The 16,793-nt window shown below is 53.4% G+C and overlaps 2 protein-coding genes across 2 annotated transcripts; one reads left to right on the forward strand and one right to left on the reverse strand.

Moving 5' to 3' along the window:
- Window positions 1-371: 371 nt before the first annotated feature.
- Urod (uroporphyrinogen decarboxylase) lies at window positions 372-4,886 on the reverse strand. Its single transcript, XM_051171735.1, has 10 exons — window positions 4,762-4,886; window positions 3,999-4,111; window positions 3,798-3,877; window positions 3,659-3,721; window positions 3,234-3,431; window positions 2,969-3,130; window positions 2,017-2,154; window positions 1,771-1,871; window positions 1,608-1,674; window positions 372-670 (listed from the first exon to the last, which is right to left on the reverse strand). The coding sequence occupies exons 1-10, from the start codon at window positions 4,875-4,877 to the stop codon at window positions 509-511; spliced, it is 1,200 nt and encodes a 399-aa protein (XP_051027692.1). The 5' UTR covers window positions 4,878-4,886; the 3' UTR covers window positions 372-508.
- Window positions 4,887-5,976: 1,090 nt separating this feature from the next.
- On the forward strand, window positions 5,977-14,947 carry Hectd3 (HECT domain E3 ubiquitin protein ligase 3). The gene is made up of 21 exons (XM_051171495.1): window positions 5,977-6,363; window positions 6,558-6,718; window positions 6,942-7,034; window positions 7,114-7,249; window positions 7,555-7,670; window positions 7,765-7,878; window positions 7,995-8,077; window positions 8,744-8,909; window positions 9,270-9,351; window positions 10,376-10,558; window positions 10,708-10,760; window positions 10,918-10,982; window positions 11,077-11,180; window positions 11,436-11,555; window positions 11,657-11,746; window positions 12,947-13,153; window positions 13,328-13,457; window positions 13,556-13,630; window positions 13,759-13,840; window positions 13,934-14,005; window positions 14,105-14,947. The coding sequence occupies exons 1-21, from the start codon at window positions 5,995-5,997 to the stop codon at window positions 14,187-14,189; spliced, it is 2,586 nt and encodes an 861-aa protein (XP_051027452.1). The 5' UTR covers window positions 5,977-5,994; the 3' UTR covers window positions 14,190-14,947.
- The last annotated feature ends 1,846 nt before the right edge of the window (window positions 14,948-16,793 follow it).

Genomic DNA, 16,793 nt, shown 5'->3' on the forward strand with positions numbered 1-16,793 from the left:
TGCCCTTTTTGATCTTCTTCTGCTTCCTTCAGAGACACAAAGCTCTGTTTTAGGGACCCTGACTCTTGGTCTGTAACTACCTGGAAAGCTGTACCTAGTATCACGTCACTCTTGGGCTCGGATGGCTGGTAGCATAATTGTAGCATGAGCCTGGTGTTAGTGCTGCAGTGCACGGTCACTGATTGGTACCCGAGTCCTGAGACTTGTGGAAGAAGATGCAGAGGAGGTTTAAGAAAGGGAACAAAGGAGCCAAATCTGGTGTACGCGCCTTTAATCCCAGCTCTTGAGAGGCAGAGGTAGGTGGATCTCTGTTCATCTGAGGCCCTGTTGCGGGGGGGGGGGGGGGGGGGGGGGTTTGGTTGGTAGGGGTGGGAACTAAGTTCAGAAGGAGCTAAGGGTAAGGACATAAATCTTTACAAACAAAGGAACATGTTAGACTCCAACTCTGGAAGTTTTATTCTCCTGGAAACAATCTGTGTTGGTGGCACTCGAGTAGAAAAGCATACACTTAATTCTGTCGAATCAGACGTGAATGCTTGTGTACAGCATCCACAAAGGCTCCTACATGTTCTGGGTCCATGTCAGGGTAAAGCCCGTGCCCTAGGTTGGCAATGTAGCGCTGTGGCCCAAAGTCATCCAACATCTGCTGCACCAGTCGACCAATCTCTTCCTACAGGACCAAAAGGGCACAGTTCATAGGAGAGGCCAGCAAGGCCTCCCTACACAGAATAGTGACGCACACTTAGGCTTCTACACAGTGTTACTGTCATTAATAATACAAAAATATCAGATGCCTCAGATGCACCAGACATTAGGAAAGTAGAAGTGAGGAGCCTGTGAGTTGGCCCAGCAGGGAGGATGGTTGCTACGCAACCCTGACGCCCTCCGTTCAATCACTGGGGCCCATATAAAGGCAGAAGACAACTGACTCACAAAGTTGTCCTCTAACCTCCATATATGCACCGTGGCACACAGGCCCACACACACACACACACACACACACACACAATAATAAATACATCTTGCCGAAAAAGTACAAATGAGAGATGGGGGTGGTGGAGTGTATCCGTAATCTTAGCACTTTAGGAGGTGGAGGCAGGAGAATGAGTTCAAGACCAACCACAGCCACACAGTGAGGCCAGTCTGGGCTACAACGAGACTCCGACTCAAAAGATGGGGACGAGAATTTAGCTCAGTGGTAGAAAGCCTGTCTAGCGAGCACAAGGCTCTGGGTTGTGTCCTCGGCTACAAGGGAGTGACAGTGGGGACGACAAAGGAACAGCCATAAAAATAAAATTCAAATTTTGAAAAAAATTCCTGCTTTCAGCCAGGCGATGGTGTTAAATGTGCTTAGCCCCAGCACTTGGGAGGCAGAGAGTCAGGCGGAGCTCTGAATTCGAGGCCAGCCTGCTCCACAGCGTGAGTTCCAGACACAGTGAGTTCTACACACAGAAGCCCTGTCTCAAAAAACAAACAAGTCCCACTTTCTTAGGGTTTGCATTGTGTGTATAGAATAGAGGGGGAAGTAAAATCATACACACGTGATCACCCAACACTGCACAGTGCGCGGAGGAAGGAAACCCTGAACACACGTGGACCCTCATTACCTCAGATGCATACAAGGCGCAGGGATCCAGGTTCCCCTGCAGAGTCACCGTCTGCCCCACACACTCCCTGAAAGCAGAGCCATTGCCACATTCTTGTCACTATGTATTTGGGGATTTTACCCCCTCCACCTCAGCCTCTCCTTCCCACTCCTCCATCACTTACCGCGCTTTCTTTGGAGCCACTTTCCAGTCAAGCCCAACTACCTCATAGCCAGCCTGGGCCAGCTCCTCCAGGGCAAAATGTCCATCCTTAGCAAAGATGATCTGGAGAAAAAGCAGACATCTGACACTAAGCCTTGCATACCCAGCAGCCTTTCTTGGCTGTGCTTCTACTCCCCTCCAGTGGTGACTTCAGTCCGTGCAGAACTTAGGCCCCAAAGTGCATGTGTTAAACTGTCCCAGACCTCACCATGGGCACTGGAGCCAGACCTGCCTTCTGCAAGCCAGCCTTCACTCGCCTGGCCACATCGCGGATGTAGGGCAGGGCAAACTTGCCAAAGAGCTCTGAGCCAAGGTGTCCTGCGTGGGACTCAAAGAGCTGCAGTGCCTGTAGACAGGTGATAAGAAAATGAAGGTGCAGTTCACGGAGAGGAAGGACCTCAGGCCTGCATACCCGTGTCTTAATTCTCTCAGCGTGACTGTGACTTTAAACCCTGACATTCCCTGAGGCTAGGAGCTCAAGTCCAGTCAACATGTTTTGCCTTAAAAGAAAAACAAAAACAAAACCAAACAAAACAGGCAGTGGTGACTCACACCTTTAATCCCAGAACTCTGGAAGCAGAGGCAGGCAGATTTCTTGAGTTCCAGCCAGGGCTACACAAGGGAATAGGAAGGAAGGAAAGAAGAAGACAGTTCGATTGTGGTGCACAGGACTTTAAGCCTAGCACTTGGGAGGCAGAAGCAGGTGGAACAAACAAAAAACAAAAAACAAAAAAAAAAAAGTTTCCCTTTTCCAGATCCTAGCAGCAGCTTCAGTCTCCAAATACTCAGACCTCTGAGCCCTGTTGAGGGTTCCAGGAAGGGCTTAGAATCTAAATGGTTCTCAACTTGTGGGTCCCAACCGTTTGAGATCAGCTAGTCCTTTCACCAAGGCCACATACCAGGTACCCTGCATATCAGATAGTTACATTACGGTTCACAACAGCAAAATTACAGTTGTAAAGTAACAACAAAATAACGTCATGGATGGGGTCACCCCACCATGAGGGCCTGTATTAAAGGTGGCAGCATTAGGTTGAGAAGCACTCAGATAATGCAACTGGGTCTCTGGAGGAAAAGTAAACTGCTTCCTGCCGTTTAGGAAGCCATTGCTTTGGGTCCTGACCGACCAAGCTGCAGCCTATGTGTCCCTTAAGCCTCACCTGAGCACCAGCAGCCACTTGTCCTATTAGATACGGCACCAGAGCATCAGTGAGTATGCCAAGCAGCTTGTGACTGGCCTGTGGCTTTTGGTAGAGCCATCGCTTGGCCTGAGCCATGGTGCTGGAACTGCCGCCTTCAACCATGTACGTCATCAGGGTCCACTGCGGAAGAATACAGATGTCACTGCGTCGAATCCCTTGTCTGTCCCAGAACCTCCCAGAACGACCTCTTCATGCTCCAGGCCACATCCCTGTGCCAAATTACCGGAGCGCCACCAAAGCCGATTAGCGGCACACGGCCGGCCAGCCGTTGTCGGGTAAGGGTGATGGCTTGGAACACATAGCTCAGCTCTGAAGCCACTTCTGCTGGGTCCCGTAGACGGTCTAGGTCCCGCTCTTCTCTTAATGGCTCTGGGAAGCTGGGTCCTTTGCCAGGTACCATGGTTACCTCCATGCCCAGTGCCTTAAAGACGATAAAATATCTGGGTTCACAACCTGGGTCTCAGAGGGAAGGGTTCTCTACAATCACGTGACAAGGAAAGAAAAGAATAACCACCCGCCCTCCCCCAGCAAGCCCCAGTTATGTGTTTAACATGAAACCTGATAGGACAGAGGATTTGGCCCCGCCCCCCCCTCTTTTTTTTTTTTTTTTTTTTTTAAAGCCCACACTCCAGGACCAGGATTGAGTACCTGGGGTACCACAAGGATGTCTGAGAAGATGATAGCAGCATCCAGAGGGAACCTTCGCAGTGGCTGTAGGGAATAGCAAATGGTTAGTAAGGCAACACACTGAAGATAGAAATTCTGCCCTCACTTGGGGAGCCCTCACCTGCAGAGTCAGCTCGCAGCAAGCCTCGGGAGAGCGACAGGTGCTGAAGAAGTCCTGGGCAGCCCTGGTTTGCCTAAACTCTGCAGGAGGAGAAGCAGGACAGGACCCGGCCATGAGTTATCCCAAAGTGACCATCCGCTCCTGAAGAACTTCACCTTCTAGAGTTTCAGGCTCTACCTAGACCACAGCGTGGCCCCTGACCTGGCAAGTATCGGCCTGCCTGTCGCATGCACCAAACGGGAGTGTAGTCTGTTTCCTCTCCCCAAGCTGCTCGCAGGAACGTGTCATTCTTCAGCTCCGGAAAGTTCTGGAGTCTGGCGATCAGGTGGAGGGTAGAGGTAGGAGTAAATGTCATTATGCTAGACTGGGGTTTGGGGAAGGCGCGGGAAGGATCTGGGATCAGCCAGGCTGCTATCTGCTGCCTCCAGGCCCGCTTGCAAACCGTAGCTCCCCACCCATTCCGCCTCCTATCAGGTGGCGCACAAGCCTCCAGGAGGGGGCCCCCCCCCACTAGGGCCTCTTTCCTACACGTTTTCCCACTTTCTCAAACTCAAAAGAAATTGGAAGGGCTGGGGGAATGGGATGAAAATCCAGTAGGGAGAGTTGGGGGGGGGGGGGAGTTAATCTCGGGAACCGGGCCGCCAGCTTCTGAAGCTGGCGATCCCCAAAGTGAGAGAGAAAGGGTTAGAGTTGACGGCCCCAGGTCCTAGTTAGAAGTTCTGAGTCACCCCCGAAAGAAAGTCTTGGAACGCAGCCCCGCAAGGTAGTCTCTGGAATGGAGGTTGGGAGGAGGGGGCAGGGTACGGGGAAGGTTCCGTTCCAGGGTTGGAAGAGTTGGAATCTCAGAGAATTGGGTTCGTACTCTGGAGATCTCTCGAAAATAAGAGTTTAAGGAAATAGCCCTGATTTGGAAGAGTCGGATCAGAAAGCAACGCAGCTACAGCGCGGGCAGCGGAAAACTCACCCCGACCCGTTCGCCTCCATGGTAAACAGTACTTGAGCGGTCACCGCTTTAATCTGAGTCTCCGCCCCCACAGCCCAGGCACCGCCCCTTCCTGAGAGACTCTTGGGCGTCGCCATATTGAGAGCCACGTGACCAACCCAGTGACAGCTCTGGGGCTGCCCTTCCTGCTGCCCGTAGGACCCCAACAAACTTCCACCGTAAAGTCCACTGTTGCGACGCAGTAACAAATGGCTCTTTTTTTTTTTTTTTAAAGTTTTTATTTTCCCTCCTCATCTGTGGTCTGAAATCCTGAAGTCTTGGCCTAAGTCTCGCTCGCTCTCCCATTTGTGAGTCTAAGAATGTTGTCTGGCAAACAAATGATGCAAAAGGCTGTATGAGAACTGAAGATTTTATGCTCTGCGTTTACATTACCCACTAATTTGTAGGAATGCTAGAGTGCTGAGCAAGACAGGGAAAACAGAAATCGGTAATCACGTTTAAGTGGGTAACGATTACTGGTCTCCTGGAATTAGAAGCAACAAATAGCATCTATCCAGAATGATTGAACATTCCTGTCAGCTGCTGGGGAAGGGGATCATTCTACGATCTCTTAGGAGAGATAGCGTAACAAATTTTAAAAGATTTATCAGGCTGGGGTTGGTGGGGCATGCCTTCACTCCCAGCACTCTGGAGATAGAGACGGGAGAATCTCTGATCTCAAGGCCAGCCTGGTCTAGAGAGTGAGTTCCAGGAAAGCCAGGGCTACACAAAGAAACCCCGGTCTCTTAAAACAAAACAACGACAAAAAAAAAAACAAAACAAAACCCTCCAATTGTAATATTCGTTGGGGACGGGGACACAAAAACAGGAAGCCAAGGCATCAGAAAAATTGTAGTTATCCAAAGTAGATCGGATAGTGGCTTGAACAAGGGTAGTAGCACTAGCTTGGATAAAGCCAGTGAAGAGGATCAGCTTGGGCTACATAACGAATCCCTATCCCAGGAGTCTAATTTTGAGTCTGGTTTAATTCGCTATAAGGACGGGGGTGGATGGGGGGGTGTCACAAAGTAGGGAATATCCGGAGTGTCAAAGTACACCTGACAATACGGTGGCACGGGGTGTGCATTTAATCCAAAACATACGGCAAAGACGGGTGGAAGGTGGGACAGGGCGTGGTGGGAAGCTCAGTTTGCAGTGCCCCGGCTGCTGTAGGGCAGGGTTTCCCTGGACGGGTCTTAGCTCGGCGGCTGCACCATGGCTGGCCCGGGCCCCGGCGCGGCGCTTGAGTCCCCGCGGCAGCTCCTGGGCCGCGTACGCTTCCTGGCCGAGGCGGCGCGGAGCCTCCGGGCCGGGCTGCCGCTCCCCGCGGCGCTGGCTTTCGTGCCGCGAGAGATGCTCTACAAGCTCTACAAGGACCCGTCGGGACCGTCGCGCGTGCTGCTGCCGGTGTGGGAGGCAGAGGGCCTGGGGCTGCGTGTGGGTGCGGCGGGCCCGACCCCGGGCACAGGCTCGGGACCCCTACGCGCTGCCCGTGACAGCATCGAGCTCCGGCGAGGAGCCTGCGTGCGCACTACCGGCGAGGAGCTGTGCAACGGCCACGGGCTCTGGGTGAAGTTGACCAAGGTGCGCCCTGGCTCTCCGGGACCCCACAGAAGTCCCCCTGGAACCAGCCAAAGCCTTGGTTGTCCCGCCCCCTTTCCCCCACCCCCCCGCATCCTATAAGTGCTCTTTGCCCTGGGCTGGGCAGGGCGAACAGTTGAACGGTTCCCGGATGCCTGTCCCCTGAAGGCTGTCCCCCATCTGGCACATCCCTGCAGGAGCAGCTGTCCGAACACCTGAGTGACTGCGGCCTAGACGAAGGCTGGCTCCTAGTGTGTCGCCCGGCGGAGGGCGGGGCCCGCCTTGTACCTATCGACACTCCCGACCACCTGCAGCGGCAGCAGCAGCTCTTCGGTGTGGACTACCGGCCCGTGCTCAGGTCCTGCAACGAAAAAAAAAAAAAAACTCGATTTGGTGTCTGGCGAGCTCAGGGAGTTTAGAAACAACCACCAAAATTAAAGCCTCGGGTTGGTTGAGAGATTGGGATGATGTGGGGTAAGAACAGGCCGAAATGAGACCTGAAGAGGAAACAGATCTCGGAGGTGGCTGTCTGCCCTGTTGCCCGTGCCTTCCTCCTCATTTACCCTACTCTGTGCCCACAGATGGGAGCAGGTGGTGGACCTAACGTACTCACATCGCCTGGGGTCCAGGCCTCAGCCAGCAGAGGCATACACGGAAGCTGTACAAAGGCTCCTGTAAGTTTCCCCCGAATGGGGTGGGAGAGGAAGGGAACCGGGCCTGAACCCAACCTAACTAGGGGGTTGGCTTGCCTAGCTATGTGCCCCCAACATGGACATATGAGTGCGACGAGGACCTGATCCACTTCTTATATGACCACCTGGGCAAGGAAGATGAGAACCTGGGTAGCGTGAAACAGTATGTGGAGAGCATAGACGTTTCCTCCTACACGGTGGGTACCGAGACTACTCCTCTTCCTCTTCCTCCTCCTCCTCTTCCTCCTCCTCCTCCTCCTCCTCCTGGGGCTAGATACAGTCGCATCCCTCAGTGCTTGGTTCAGAACTCCCATCACCAAACCGGTGCCAAACCAGCGTCCCTACAGGCCATACTTCGTCCCACTCCCCTTGGGACTTCTTTAAGGACCCCAGACGCTCTTCCTACCCGCCACCTACCCCAACTCTACTGTTTCTCTGTTTCCTGGGCCAAAACACATGCCTGGTGCCCGGTGTGACTCCACCTCTCCGCCCCCTACCTCAGGAGGAATTCAATGTGTCCTGCCTGACAGATAGCAACGCAGACACCTATTGGGAGAGTGATGGGTCCCAGTGCCAACACTGGGTACGGCTCACCATGAAGAAAGGCACAATTGTCAAGTGAGTAGGCTCTGCGCAGGACAGGGTGGGTGAGCCCCGTGCTGCTTGCATCCCTGGAGACTCACTCAGACACACACACACTCTGAGTCCTTAGGAAGCTGCTTCTCACAGTGGATACCACGGACGACAACTTCATGCCGAAGCGGGTGGTGGTCTACGGGGGCGAAGGGGACAACCTGAAGAAGCTGAGTGACGTGAACATTGATGAGTGAGCAAGCTGCCCTGGAGGGGGAAGTGGGGCCAGCCTCAGCTTGGATGGGATCCCCGAAGTCTCTGAAGGTCCGAGTCAGCAAGCGTCTGAACCGCTTTCTACCTGTCTCCTAGGACCCTGATTGGGGATGTCTGTGTCTTAGAGGACATGACAGTCCACCTTCCAATCATCGAGATCCGAATCGTGGAGTGTCGAGGTGGGCCTCCCGGGATGGACGGGGAAGGGAGGGGTTAGGGTGAAACTATGGGACCAGAGATAGGATAGGTATACAGTGCTGGGTATAAGCCAGCCTTAAACCCAGAGAGGAAGGAAATGGGTTGGGATCCACAGTATCCCAGCAGTAGAAAGGGGTGTGTGTGTGTGTGTGTGTGTGTGTGTGTGTGTGTGTGTGTGTGTGTGTGTATCATGTGATAGAATCTCTGACCCCTCCATGAGAAAATGCCAGAGATAGGATAGGTATACAGTGCTGGGTATAAGCCAGCCTTAAACCCAGAGAGGAAGGAACTGGGTTGGGATCCACAGTATCCCAGCAGTAGAAAGGTGTGTGTGTGTGTGTGTGTGTGTGTGTGTGTGTGTATCATGTGATAGAATCTCTGACCCCTCCATGAGAAAATGCCAGAGATAGGATAGGTATACAGTGCTGGGTATAAGCCAGCCTTAAACCCAAAAGAGGAAGGAACTGGGTTGGGATCCACAGTATCCCAGCAGTAGAAAGGTGTGTGTGTGTGTGTGTATGTGTGTATTATGTGATAGAATCTCTGACCCCTCCATGAGAAAATGCCAACCATTGGGAGCCATTCCCAGGTCTGAGGACCTAGGAAACAGCAGTCACAGTAAATGCCCACACTGACTCCATCCTCAGATGATGGGATTGATGTTCGTCTTCGAGGGGTCAAGATCAAGTCATCTAGACAGCGGGAGCTAGGGTTGAATGCAGACCTGTTCCAGCCGGTCAGTCTGGTGCGATATCCACGCCTGGAAGGCACTGACCCGGAAGTACTGTACCGCAGAGCTGTCCTTCTGCAGAGGTAGCTATAGTCCTGGCCCTCCAGGTCTGTCCTCCCCTCCCTAAGCCTCAGGAATCTGCAAAGAGGTGTCTGCTTTGAGGGCCAGAGCATCTCCTGAGCCTTGCTTCTGTCCCTGTGGGTTAGAGGCTGAAGTCTTACATTCATGCCAAACGCTTTTTGATTTGGTTTGGTTTGGTTTGGTTTGGTTTTCCCCAGACAGGGTTTCTCTGTGTACTCCTGGCTATCCTGGACTGACTTTGTAGACCAGGCTGGCCTCGAACCCAGATCCGCCTGCCTCTGCCTCCCGAGTGCTGGGATTAAAGGCGTGCGCCACCACTGCCTGGCTTTCATACCAAACTCTATCTTCACTCACTTCCATAGATTCATCAAAATCCTGGACAGTGTCCTGCACCACCTGGTACCTGCATGGGACCACACGCTGGGCACCTTCAGTGAGATTAAGGTGAGTCTGGGCCCTGCAGAACCTGTCTGGGCATTGGGCTCCTCCTTCTGGTTCTTCTAGTTCTCACTCTGTAGCAGCAGAAAGTTCCTGAAACCCCCCCTAGGGCTAGACCCTTGCTGGTTCTGGAAACCAAGAAGAAAGCCAGACCCAAGTGATGGAAAGTTAGTGTTTGAGGGGCTAGCTCCCAGACAGGCATGTGAATATGCCATAGGAGGACGAAAAACAACAGCATGGACGGGCAGCTATGAGAAAGGCTCACGGCGGGTGCTGCGGCAGCCCCACATGACTTAGGAAGACAATAGAGTGGATGTGACGTGCGGGAGGCTGCAGAGGGCTGACAGAAAGCATGGTCTCTTCTCAAGAGCCTGTGTAGCAGGGACTTTTAGAAAGCTTGTAAAGTAACGTTAGATTTGCATAGTTGGTGGTTTGGTTTTGGTGTTTTGTTTTTAATGATTTATTATATATTCAGTATTCTGCCCATATGTGCTCCTGCCTGCCACAAAAAGGCACCAGATCTCATTACAGATGGTCTTAAGCCACCATGTGGTTGCTGGGAATTGAACTCAGGACCTTTGGAAGAGCAAACAGTGCTCTAAACTTCTGTGCCATCTCTCCAGCCCAGTTTTGGTATCTTTGAGACAGGGTTTCTTTGTGTAGCCCTGGCTGTCCTGGGACTTGCTCTGTAAACCAGGTTGGCCTCCAACTCAGAGATCCCCCTGCCTTGGCTTCAGCTGGGCGTGGTGGTGCACGCCTTTAATCCCAGCACAGAGGCAGCCAGATTTCTGAGGCCAGCCTGGTCTACAGAGTGAGTTTTAGGACAGCTAAGGCTACACAGAGAAACCCTGTCTCCAAAACCAAACCAAACCAAAAAAAGTTCCTTTTCATAGTTTAAGGAAAGAACTAGAGGCAAGAACAACTGGACAAAGCTTGGCCTGGAATGGCAGGATGGGTCTAGGCATAGAGGAAAGCCCCCTGGACGGAAGCTGACCACACTGACCCTGCCCTGGCCACCTTCCCTCACCAGCAAGTGAAACAGTTCCTACTGCTGTCACGCCAGCGGCCCAGCCTGGTGGCACAGTGCCTGCGTGACTCAGAGAGCAGCAAGCCCAGCTTCATGCCACGGCTGTACATCAACCGCCGCCTTGCCATGGAGCACCGCGCCTGCCCTTCTCGGGACCCTGCCTGCAAGAATGCAGTCTTCACCCAGGTCTGCACCACCTGGACTGACTGGGGGCTTGCTGCAAGGGGGGCTTGGGCAAGATCTTTGGGCAAGAATAGGGACAGCTAGTCAACATTTACCATAGGCGTTCCTACAGCTCCCACTCACTCCCATTTTCTCCCACCCACCTCCCCCAGGTTTATGAAGGCCTCAAGCCTTCTGACAAGTATGAAAAGCCCTTGGACTACAGGTATGGCCTGAGGGGAAGGGACTTGCCCAAGGCGTATCCGTCCACACACTGCACCTGGCAGCTCTCACTATTACCGCTCTGTGGTCCCTTTTCCCGGCTGGTTAATGTGCCTGAGCGCAGTCCTGGAATAGCAGAGACCCATCATCCCTGCTTGCAGGTGGCCCATGCGCTATGACCAGTGGTGGGAATGTAAATTCATTGCAGAAGGCATCATTGACCAAGGTGAGGCCTTGACGGGTCCCAATTGTTGTCCTATTAGAGTGTTAGAGCCTTTGGGGACTCTGGTGTGCCCAGCTGAGAGCATTTGTCATTTCAGGCGGAGGTTTTCGTGACAGCCTGGCAGATATGTCAGAGGAGCTGTGCCCCAGCTCAGCCGACACCCCTGTGCCTCTCCCCTTCTTTGTGCGCACGGCGAACCAGGTGATCATCTCCCCACCCACCACCCAAGTTCTGCTGTCTCCGCAAATCTCTGGAAAACCTGATAGAGCTAGAGGGGGCAATGGAGGGACTGAGTTACCTGAGGCAACCTCTGACAGGGAGAGGAGCACACTGTGTACGTTAGGAAGGATGGGGTGGGGGGTGGGGGCCTGGACTTCCGGTGAAATCCTTGGGGTACTCAAGGTAGGAAAATAGGGTCTACTCCATGTCCTACTGACAGCCGTGTCTCTGGGGCAGGGCAATGGTACTGGCGAGGCCCGGGACATGTACGTACCTAATCCCTCTTGCCGAGACTTTGCCAAGTATGAGTGGATCGGACAGCTGATGGGGGCTGCCCTCCGGGGTAAGGAGTTCCTGGTGAGTAACCCAGTCGTCACTCGGCTGAGCCCAGGCCCCTCCGAAGAAGGGCCAGCAAACCCGGAGGGTTCAGTAAGAAGGCAGCTGTGTCTGTCACACAGGTCCTGGCCCTGCCTGGGTTCGTGTGGAAGCAGCTCTCTGGTGAGGAGGTGAGCTGGAACAAAGATTTCCCAGCCGTGGACTCGGTGCTGGTGAGTAGGGCCCAGAATCCCATTTCTGCTGCGCAGACCCACTGTCCCCCGACACATGCGTTCCCTCTCTAGATATCTTTGCTCCGGTTACTCCTAAAGTTCTTACCTCCAGCTCCCATGTTTCCGTAGCCTGGGGTCACATACGCATCTGCCTCAAGCGAGCCTTGGGCTCTGCAGCCGCTTCACCTTACCCCTAGTCCCCTGCCCCGGCGCTCCAGCTCAGAGCTGCTCTGTTTTTTGCCTTAAAAGCAAAAGCAAAAAACAAAACAGGCGGGTGTGGTGGCACACACCTTTAATCCTAGCACTTGGGAGGCAGAGGCAGGCGGATCTCCTTCAGTCTGGCCAGCAAGTCCAGGATAGCCAGGGCTACACAGAGAAACCCTGTCTCACAACAAAAACAAAAACACCCAAACCATTTGTGTTTGGGGTGTGTGTGTGTATGAGAGAGGAAGGGGGAGAGGGATCGGACAGGTGCATGCACCATGGTACACATGGAGAGGTCAGAGGCCAGCTTTTGGGAATTGATTTTCCCTGTGTTCATCCTGGGGGTTGAACTCGGCATCAAACTTGGTGGCAAGTGCTTTTATGCACTGAAACATCTTGCCAGCCCTGTTTTCGCTTCTTGCAGTAGAGGACACAGAGCCGAGGATGGCCGAGGATGGCCTTGAACTCCTGGTCTTCCTGCTCCAACTCCTAAGTGCTAGGATTACAGGCACATGCAGCCATGCTTGGGGGTCACCTTTCACTCCCCTCCCCCACATCCTGCCAAGTCTCTCCCTGGAATTAGCCTGCATCTCCTGTCTCATCGCTATCCTTAGGGTTCAGGCCACCTTTCCTTCTGTTCCAACCAAGTGTTGTAAAAGCTAGTGTCCATCTTGTTTCCATGCTACCAGAGTAATTTATTTCAGTCATTTGATGGCTTGGCTCTGGGCTCAGGACAGGGCAAACCCTGTAAGTGCCTCCCATGACTCCTGTATCTCTGCCATTTGACTCATACTCAGGCTCCAGCAGAAAAACCTCAGGCCTTTTGATTCTTCAGCTTTGTCCAAGATGTTCTCTCTCCCGACTTCCCTTGTGGCCAAGCCGGGTGCCGTTTCCTGCAGGGGACTTTCCCTAAGCTCCGGGGCTGGTGCGGTAGCATCTTGATGCCTTCGCAGCCCTTCCTGTGGGCAGCTGACATCCCTGCCTCCCCAACCTCAGGTGAAGCTCCTGGAGGTGATGGAGGGAATGGACAGAGAGACGTTTGAGTTCAAGTTTGGGAAGGAGCTAACATTCACCACCGTGCTGAGCGACCAGCAGGTCGTGGAGCTGGTCCCTGGGGGCGCGGGCATCGTGGTGGGCTATGAGGACCGTTCTCGCTTCATCCAGCTGGTGCAGAAGGCACGCCTGGAGGAAAGCAAGGAGCAGGTAGTGAGGCAGAAGCTTCGGGCCCTCCCAAACCCCACTGGCAGGCAGCCAGTCCCAGCCCTGATGCTGGCCCCTACTGTGCCCCTCATTCCTGTGGGTCAATGAGTCCAGAGATGGCCCCAGTGAACGCTGAAAGTGGCGCCCTCTTTCCCAGCCGGGCCTTTCCCTCCCTAGGTAGCAGCCATGCAGGCAGGGCTGCTGAAGGTGGTACCACAGGCTGTGCTGGACCTGCTGACCTGGCAAGAGTTGGAAAAGAAGGTGTGTGGGGACCCGGAGGTCACTGTGGATGCTCTGCGCAAGCTCAGTGAGTTCTCGGTGACAGGGCGGGAAGCTTCAAAGGGGCGGGACTTACGGACCATCAGAATGAGGCCTAAGAAGGAATTCTTGCCTTGGCCCCTCCAGCTCGGTTTGAGGACTTTGAACCATCTGACACACGAGTGCAGTACTTTTGGGAGGCTCTGAACAATTTCACCAACGGTCAGTAGAGGGCAGACTGCTGCTTGCATTGCCGAGGGACGTGGCCTGTGGCCTGAAGAGGCCGATTAGAGGTGACAGAACCTCCTTGACGGGCAGTGCAAGTGTCAATTTTCTTCCCCTCCACCCAGAGGACCGGAGCCGTTTCCTGCGCTTTGTCACTGGCCGCAGCCGCCTCCCAGCTCGGATCTACATCTACCCAGACAAACTGGGGTGAGCCTGAGTACAGAGAAGGGCTTGAGGTGCCTCCCACATACACCCGTCCCTCTAGGAGCTTCCTAATCGTTTGCCCTTCAAAACCCCCAGCTATGAGACCACAGACGCCCTGCCCGAGTCTTCCACCTGCTCCAGCACACTCTTCCTCCCGCACTATGCCAGGTGAGCTCTCCTCAGTGTGGGAGGGTAGCTGGCAGTGACGTGCCCCCCCCGGGGGGGGGGGCAGAGCTGCCTGATTAGCTCCCTTCCTCCCTCCCTCAGTGCCAAGGTGTGCGAGGAGAAGCTCCGCTATGCCGCCTACAACTGCGTGGCCATCGATACTGACATGAGCCCCTGGGAGGAGTAAGGCTGTGCCTAAGTTCATCCTGCTGCCCTCACCAGGCAAGCCCAGCTTGGGTCTCGATGGAGGTGATGGGTTCAGAAAATCTGAGCACAATGGGCACTGTGCCTGTGCATGGCTGCACTGGCAGCCATGAGTGCACACTGTGAATCCAGCCCCCACAGACCCACGAGCCCTGCCCGTGCTGGGGCTTGTTTCCCCAGGCATTTACCCTCTATGAGAGGGAATCTTCCACAAGCCCAGCACAAGCTGCCAGCTCTGAGCTACTTGAAGGGGCATCTAGCTCCCCAACCCATGACTGATTGTCTCTTGCTTCCCTCCATTTTCCCTCTTTTTTCTAGCGCAGCCATGGCTCAAAATGTTTAAAAATTGGTAGGATGGTACTTTAAGCAAGGAGCCAAGGGCAGATAGAGAGCGGTCCTCTTCCTGGGTCATGTATCCCAAGAATGAAGGCCATTTGGGTACCCCATCCCTTGCATACTGGTCTCCCTTCCACAGCAGAGGTGTGTGCGCTCTGCCCTTCCTTGGCTCAGTGTGTACGCTCATTAACACTCAGCCTCTGTCAGCAGCCAGAACTACTCTCTTCTGTGTCATATCCCGCCCAATTCCATGTCTGCTCTTTCACCCCCAAGGTTTTCCAGTTGAAGATCCTTCTGTCCTTGCTGAAATTTCAGTAAGTTCCCTGTTACCCTACTCTAAGGCCTATTTACTAAGCTTGCTCTGAGGGCTGTGCACACCCCTCCAGCCCTCACCCATGGGCCTCTATGACACACCTTTAGAAAGTCCTATACATGGGGAAATTGAATAAATGAATGAATTTGTTTCCTTAGAACGTGGTTTTGGGGATCCCTACTAAACTCACAGTGCTCCTAGAGCATCGTGTGTCCTGAGCTGCCACCTGCTGGTCGCAGGGGGATATGTGCCTGATAGGCGTGCAGGAGGGCAGAAGGCTGGCATCTTTGGAGATGATTATAGCGATGTAGACCTTGGAAGCCCACTTCCAGACACAAGCGAGCAGAAGGCCAGCACATGCAGGGTAAAGCTGGGGTGGCTGATGAGCCCGCCAGATTCTGACAGACCACCTGGGAGCACCTGTCTGCCCCCAGGTGCCACACGACGGGTACAGAGACTCCTAGCCTTCTCTCACCCCAAGTACTTGCACCCTCAAGCACAGTCCAGTGGACAGTTGTCGTGGTATCCTGGTTCAGTGTACAACAGTTGGCTGCCTATCAGAGCAGACCGTGCCATAAACTCTTTCCTAACGTGTCCTCTAGAGCTCACACTGCCACTGAGGAAGCCCTTTTACTGCCCTCTTCACATAGCTGTGTGTGTGCCCAGACCTCTCCCTCCCAAACTCTGAAGCTCACACCCACTGAGTCTCCAGGGGCCCCACAGGAGACATGAGCACCCTCCCTCGGATCTGAAGCCGCAGGAACCCCAGCAGCTGCACATCCACTACACTCTGCTCCTGTCAGCCAGCTCCCCTAGCCCTGCTGCTGGAAGGGAACCATCCTCACTTCTGTCAGGGAAGGCCCTTCCCTGCAGGTGCCGTGGGCTAGTTTGTCTCTGTGCCCGGATGGATAGGTGCCCTTAGCATCTTTCACACCATATTCTGCAGCCTGCTTTCTATTTACGTATGCATTCATTTATAAATGAAGCACCGGGGCTGGAGAGATGGCTCAGGGGTTAAGGGCACTGCCTGCTCTTCCAGAGGTCCTGAGTTCGATTCCTAGCAACCACGTGGTGGCTCACAACCATCTATAATGTGATCTGATGCCCTCTTCTGGCCTGCAGCTGTACATGCAGGCAGAGCACTGTATACAACATAATAAATTAATCTTTTAAAAAAAGAAAAAGTGGGCTGGAGAGATGGCTCAGAGGTTAAGAGCACTGTCTGCTCTTCCAGAGGCCCTGAGTTCAATTCCCAGCAACCACATGGTGGCTCACACCATCTAGAATGAGATCTGTGGTGGCTTCTTCTGGTGGCCAGGCACACATGCAGGCAGAACATTGTATACATAATAAATCAATCAAAAAGAAGAGAAAAGAAAATGAAATGGAGCACAGGGTACATGTGTCAGGCACCAGGTGGAAAGCACTGCAGCTAAGTTTTTTTTTCTCCATGGCACTCAGTCCCCACAGAAGTCTAGAGGGAACACTGCTGCACCTTTCTCGTTATGTAACTGTGGAGCAAGCGTCTTCTTGGTGACAAGTTATCCTACTTCTAAGTGTGGATCCACTAAAACATACTCTCTCTTTTAAAAAGATTTGTTTTATTTTTTTAAATTATGTGTATATATGTCTGTGCGGGGATGTGTATACGTGAGTGTAGGCACCCAAGGAGGCCAGAAGAGGACACTGGACCCCTGGAGCTGAAATGACAGGTGTTTGTGAGCCACCTGATACAGGTGCTAGGAACTAAACACGGGTCCTCTGGAAGCGCTATAGCTGTTCTTAACTGCTGAACCATCTCTCCAGCCCCGTAAACATTTCACTCTTTCTATGTTTCATCTATGGAAGTATCTCTGAGAAACACTTCCTCCAGTCCCCACTTTTGTTTTGTTCCTGAGACAGGGTCTAGTTGCATAACCTTGGCTAGCCTGGTCTGAA

This window comes from Acomys russatus, chromosome 29, assembly GCF_903995435.1.
Source record: "Acomys russatus chromosome 29, mAcoRus1.1, whole genome shotgun sequence".
In the NCBI taxonomy this organism is placed as follows: Eukaryota; Metazoa; Chordata; class Mammalia; order Rodentia; family Muridae; genus Acomys; species Acomys russatus.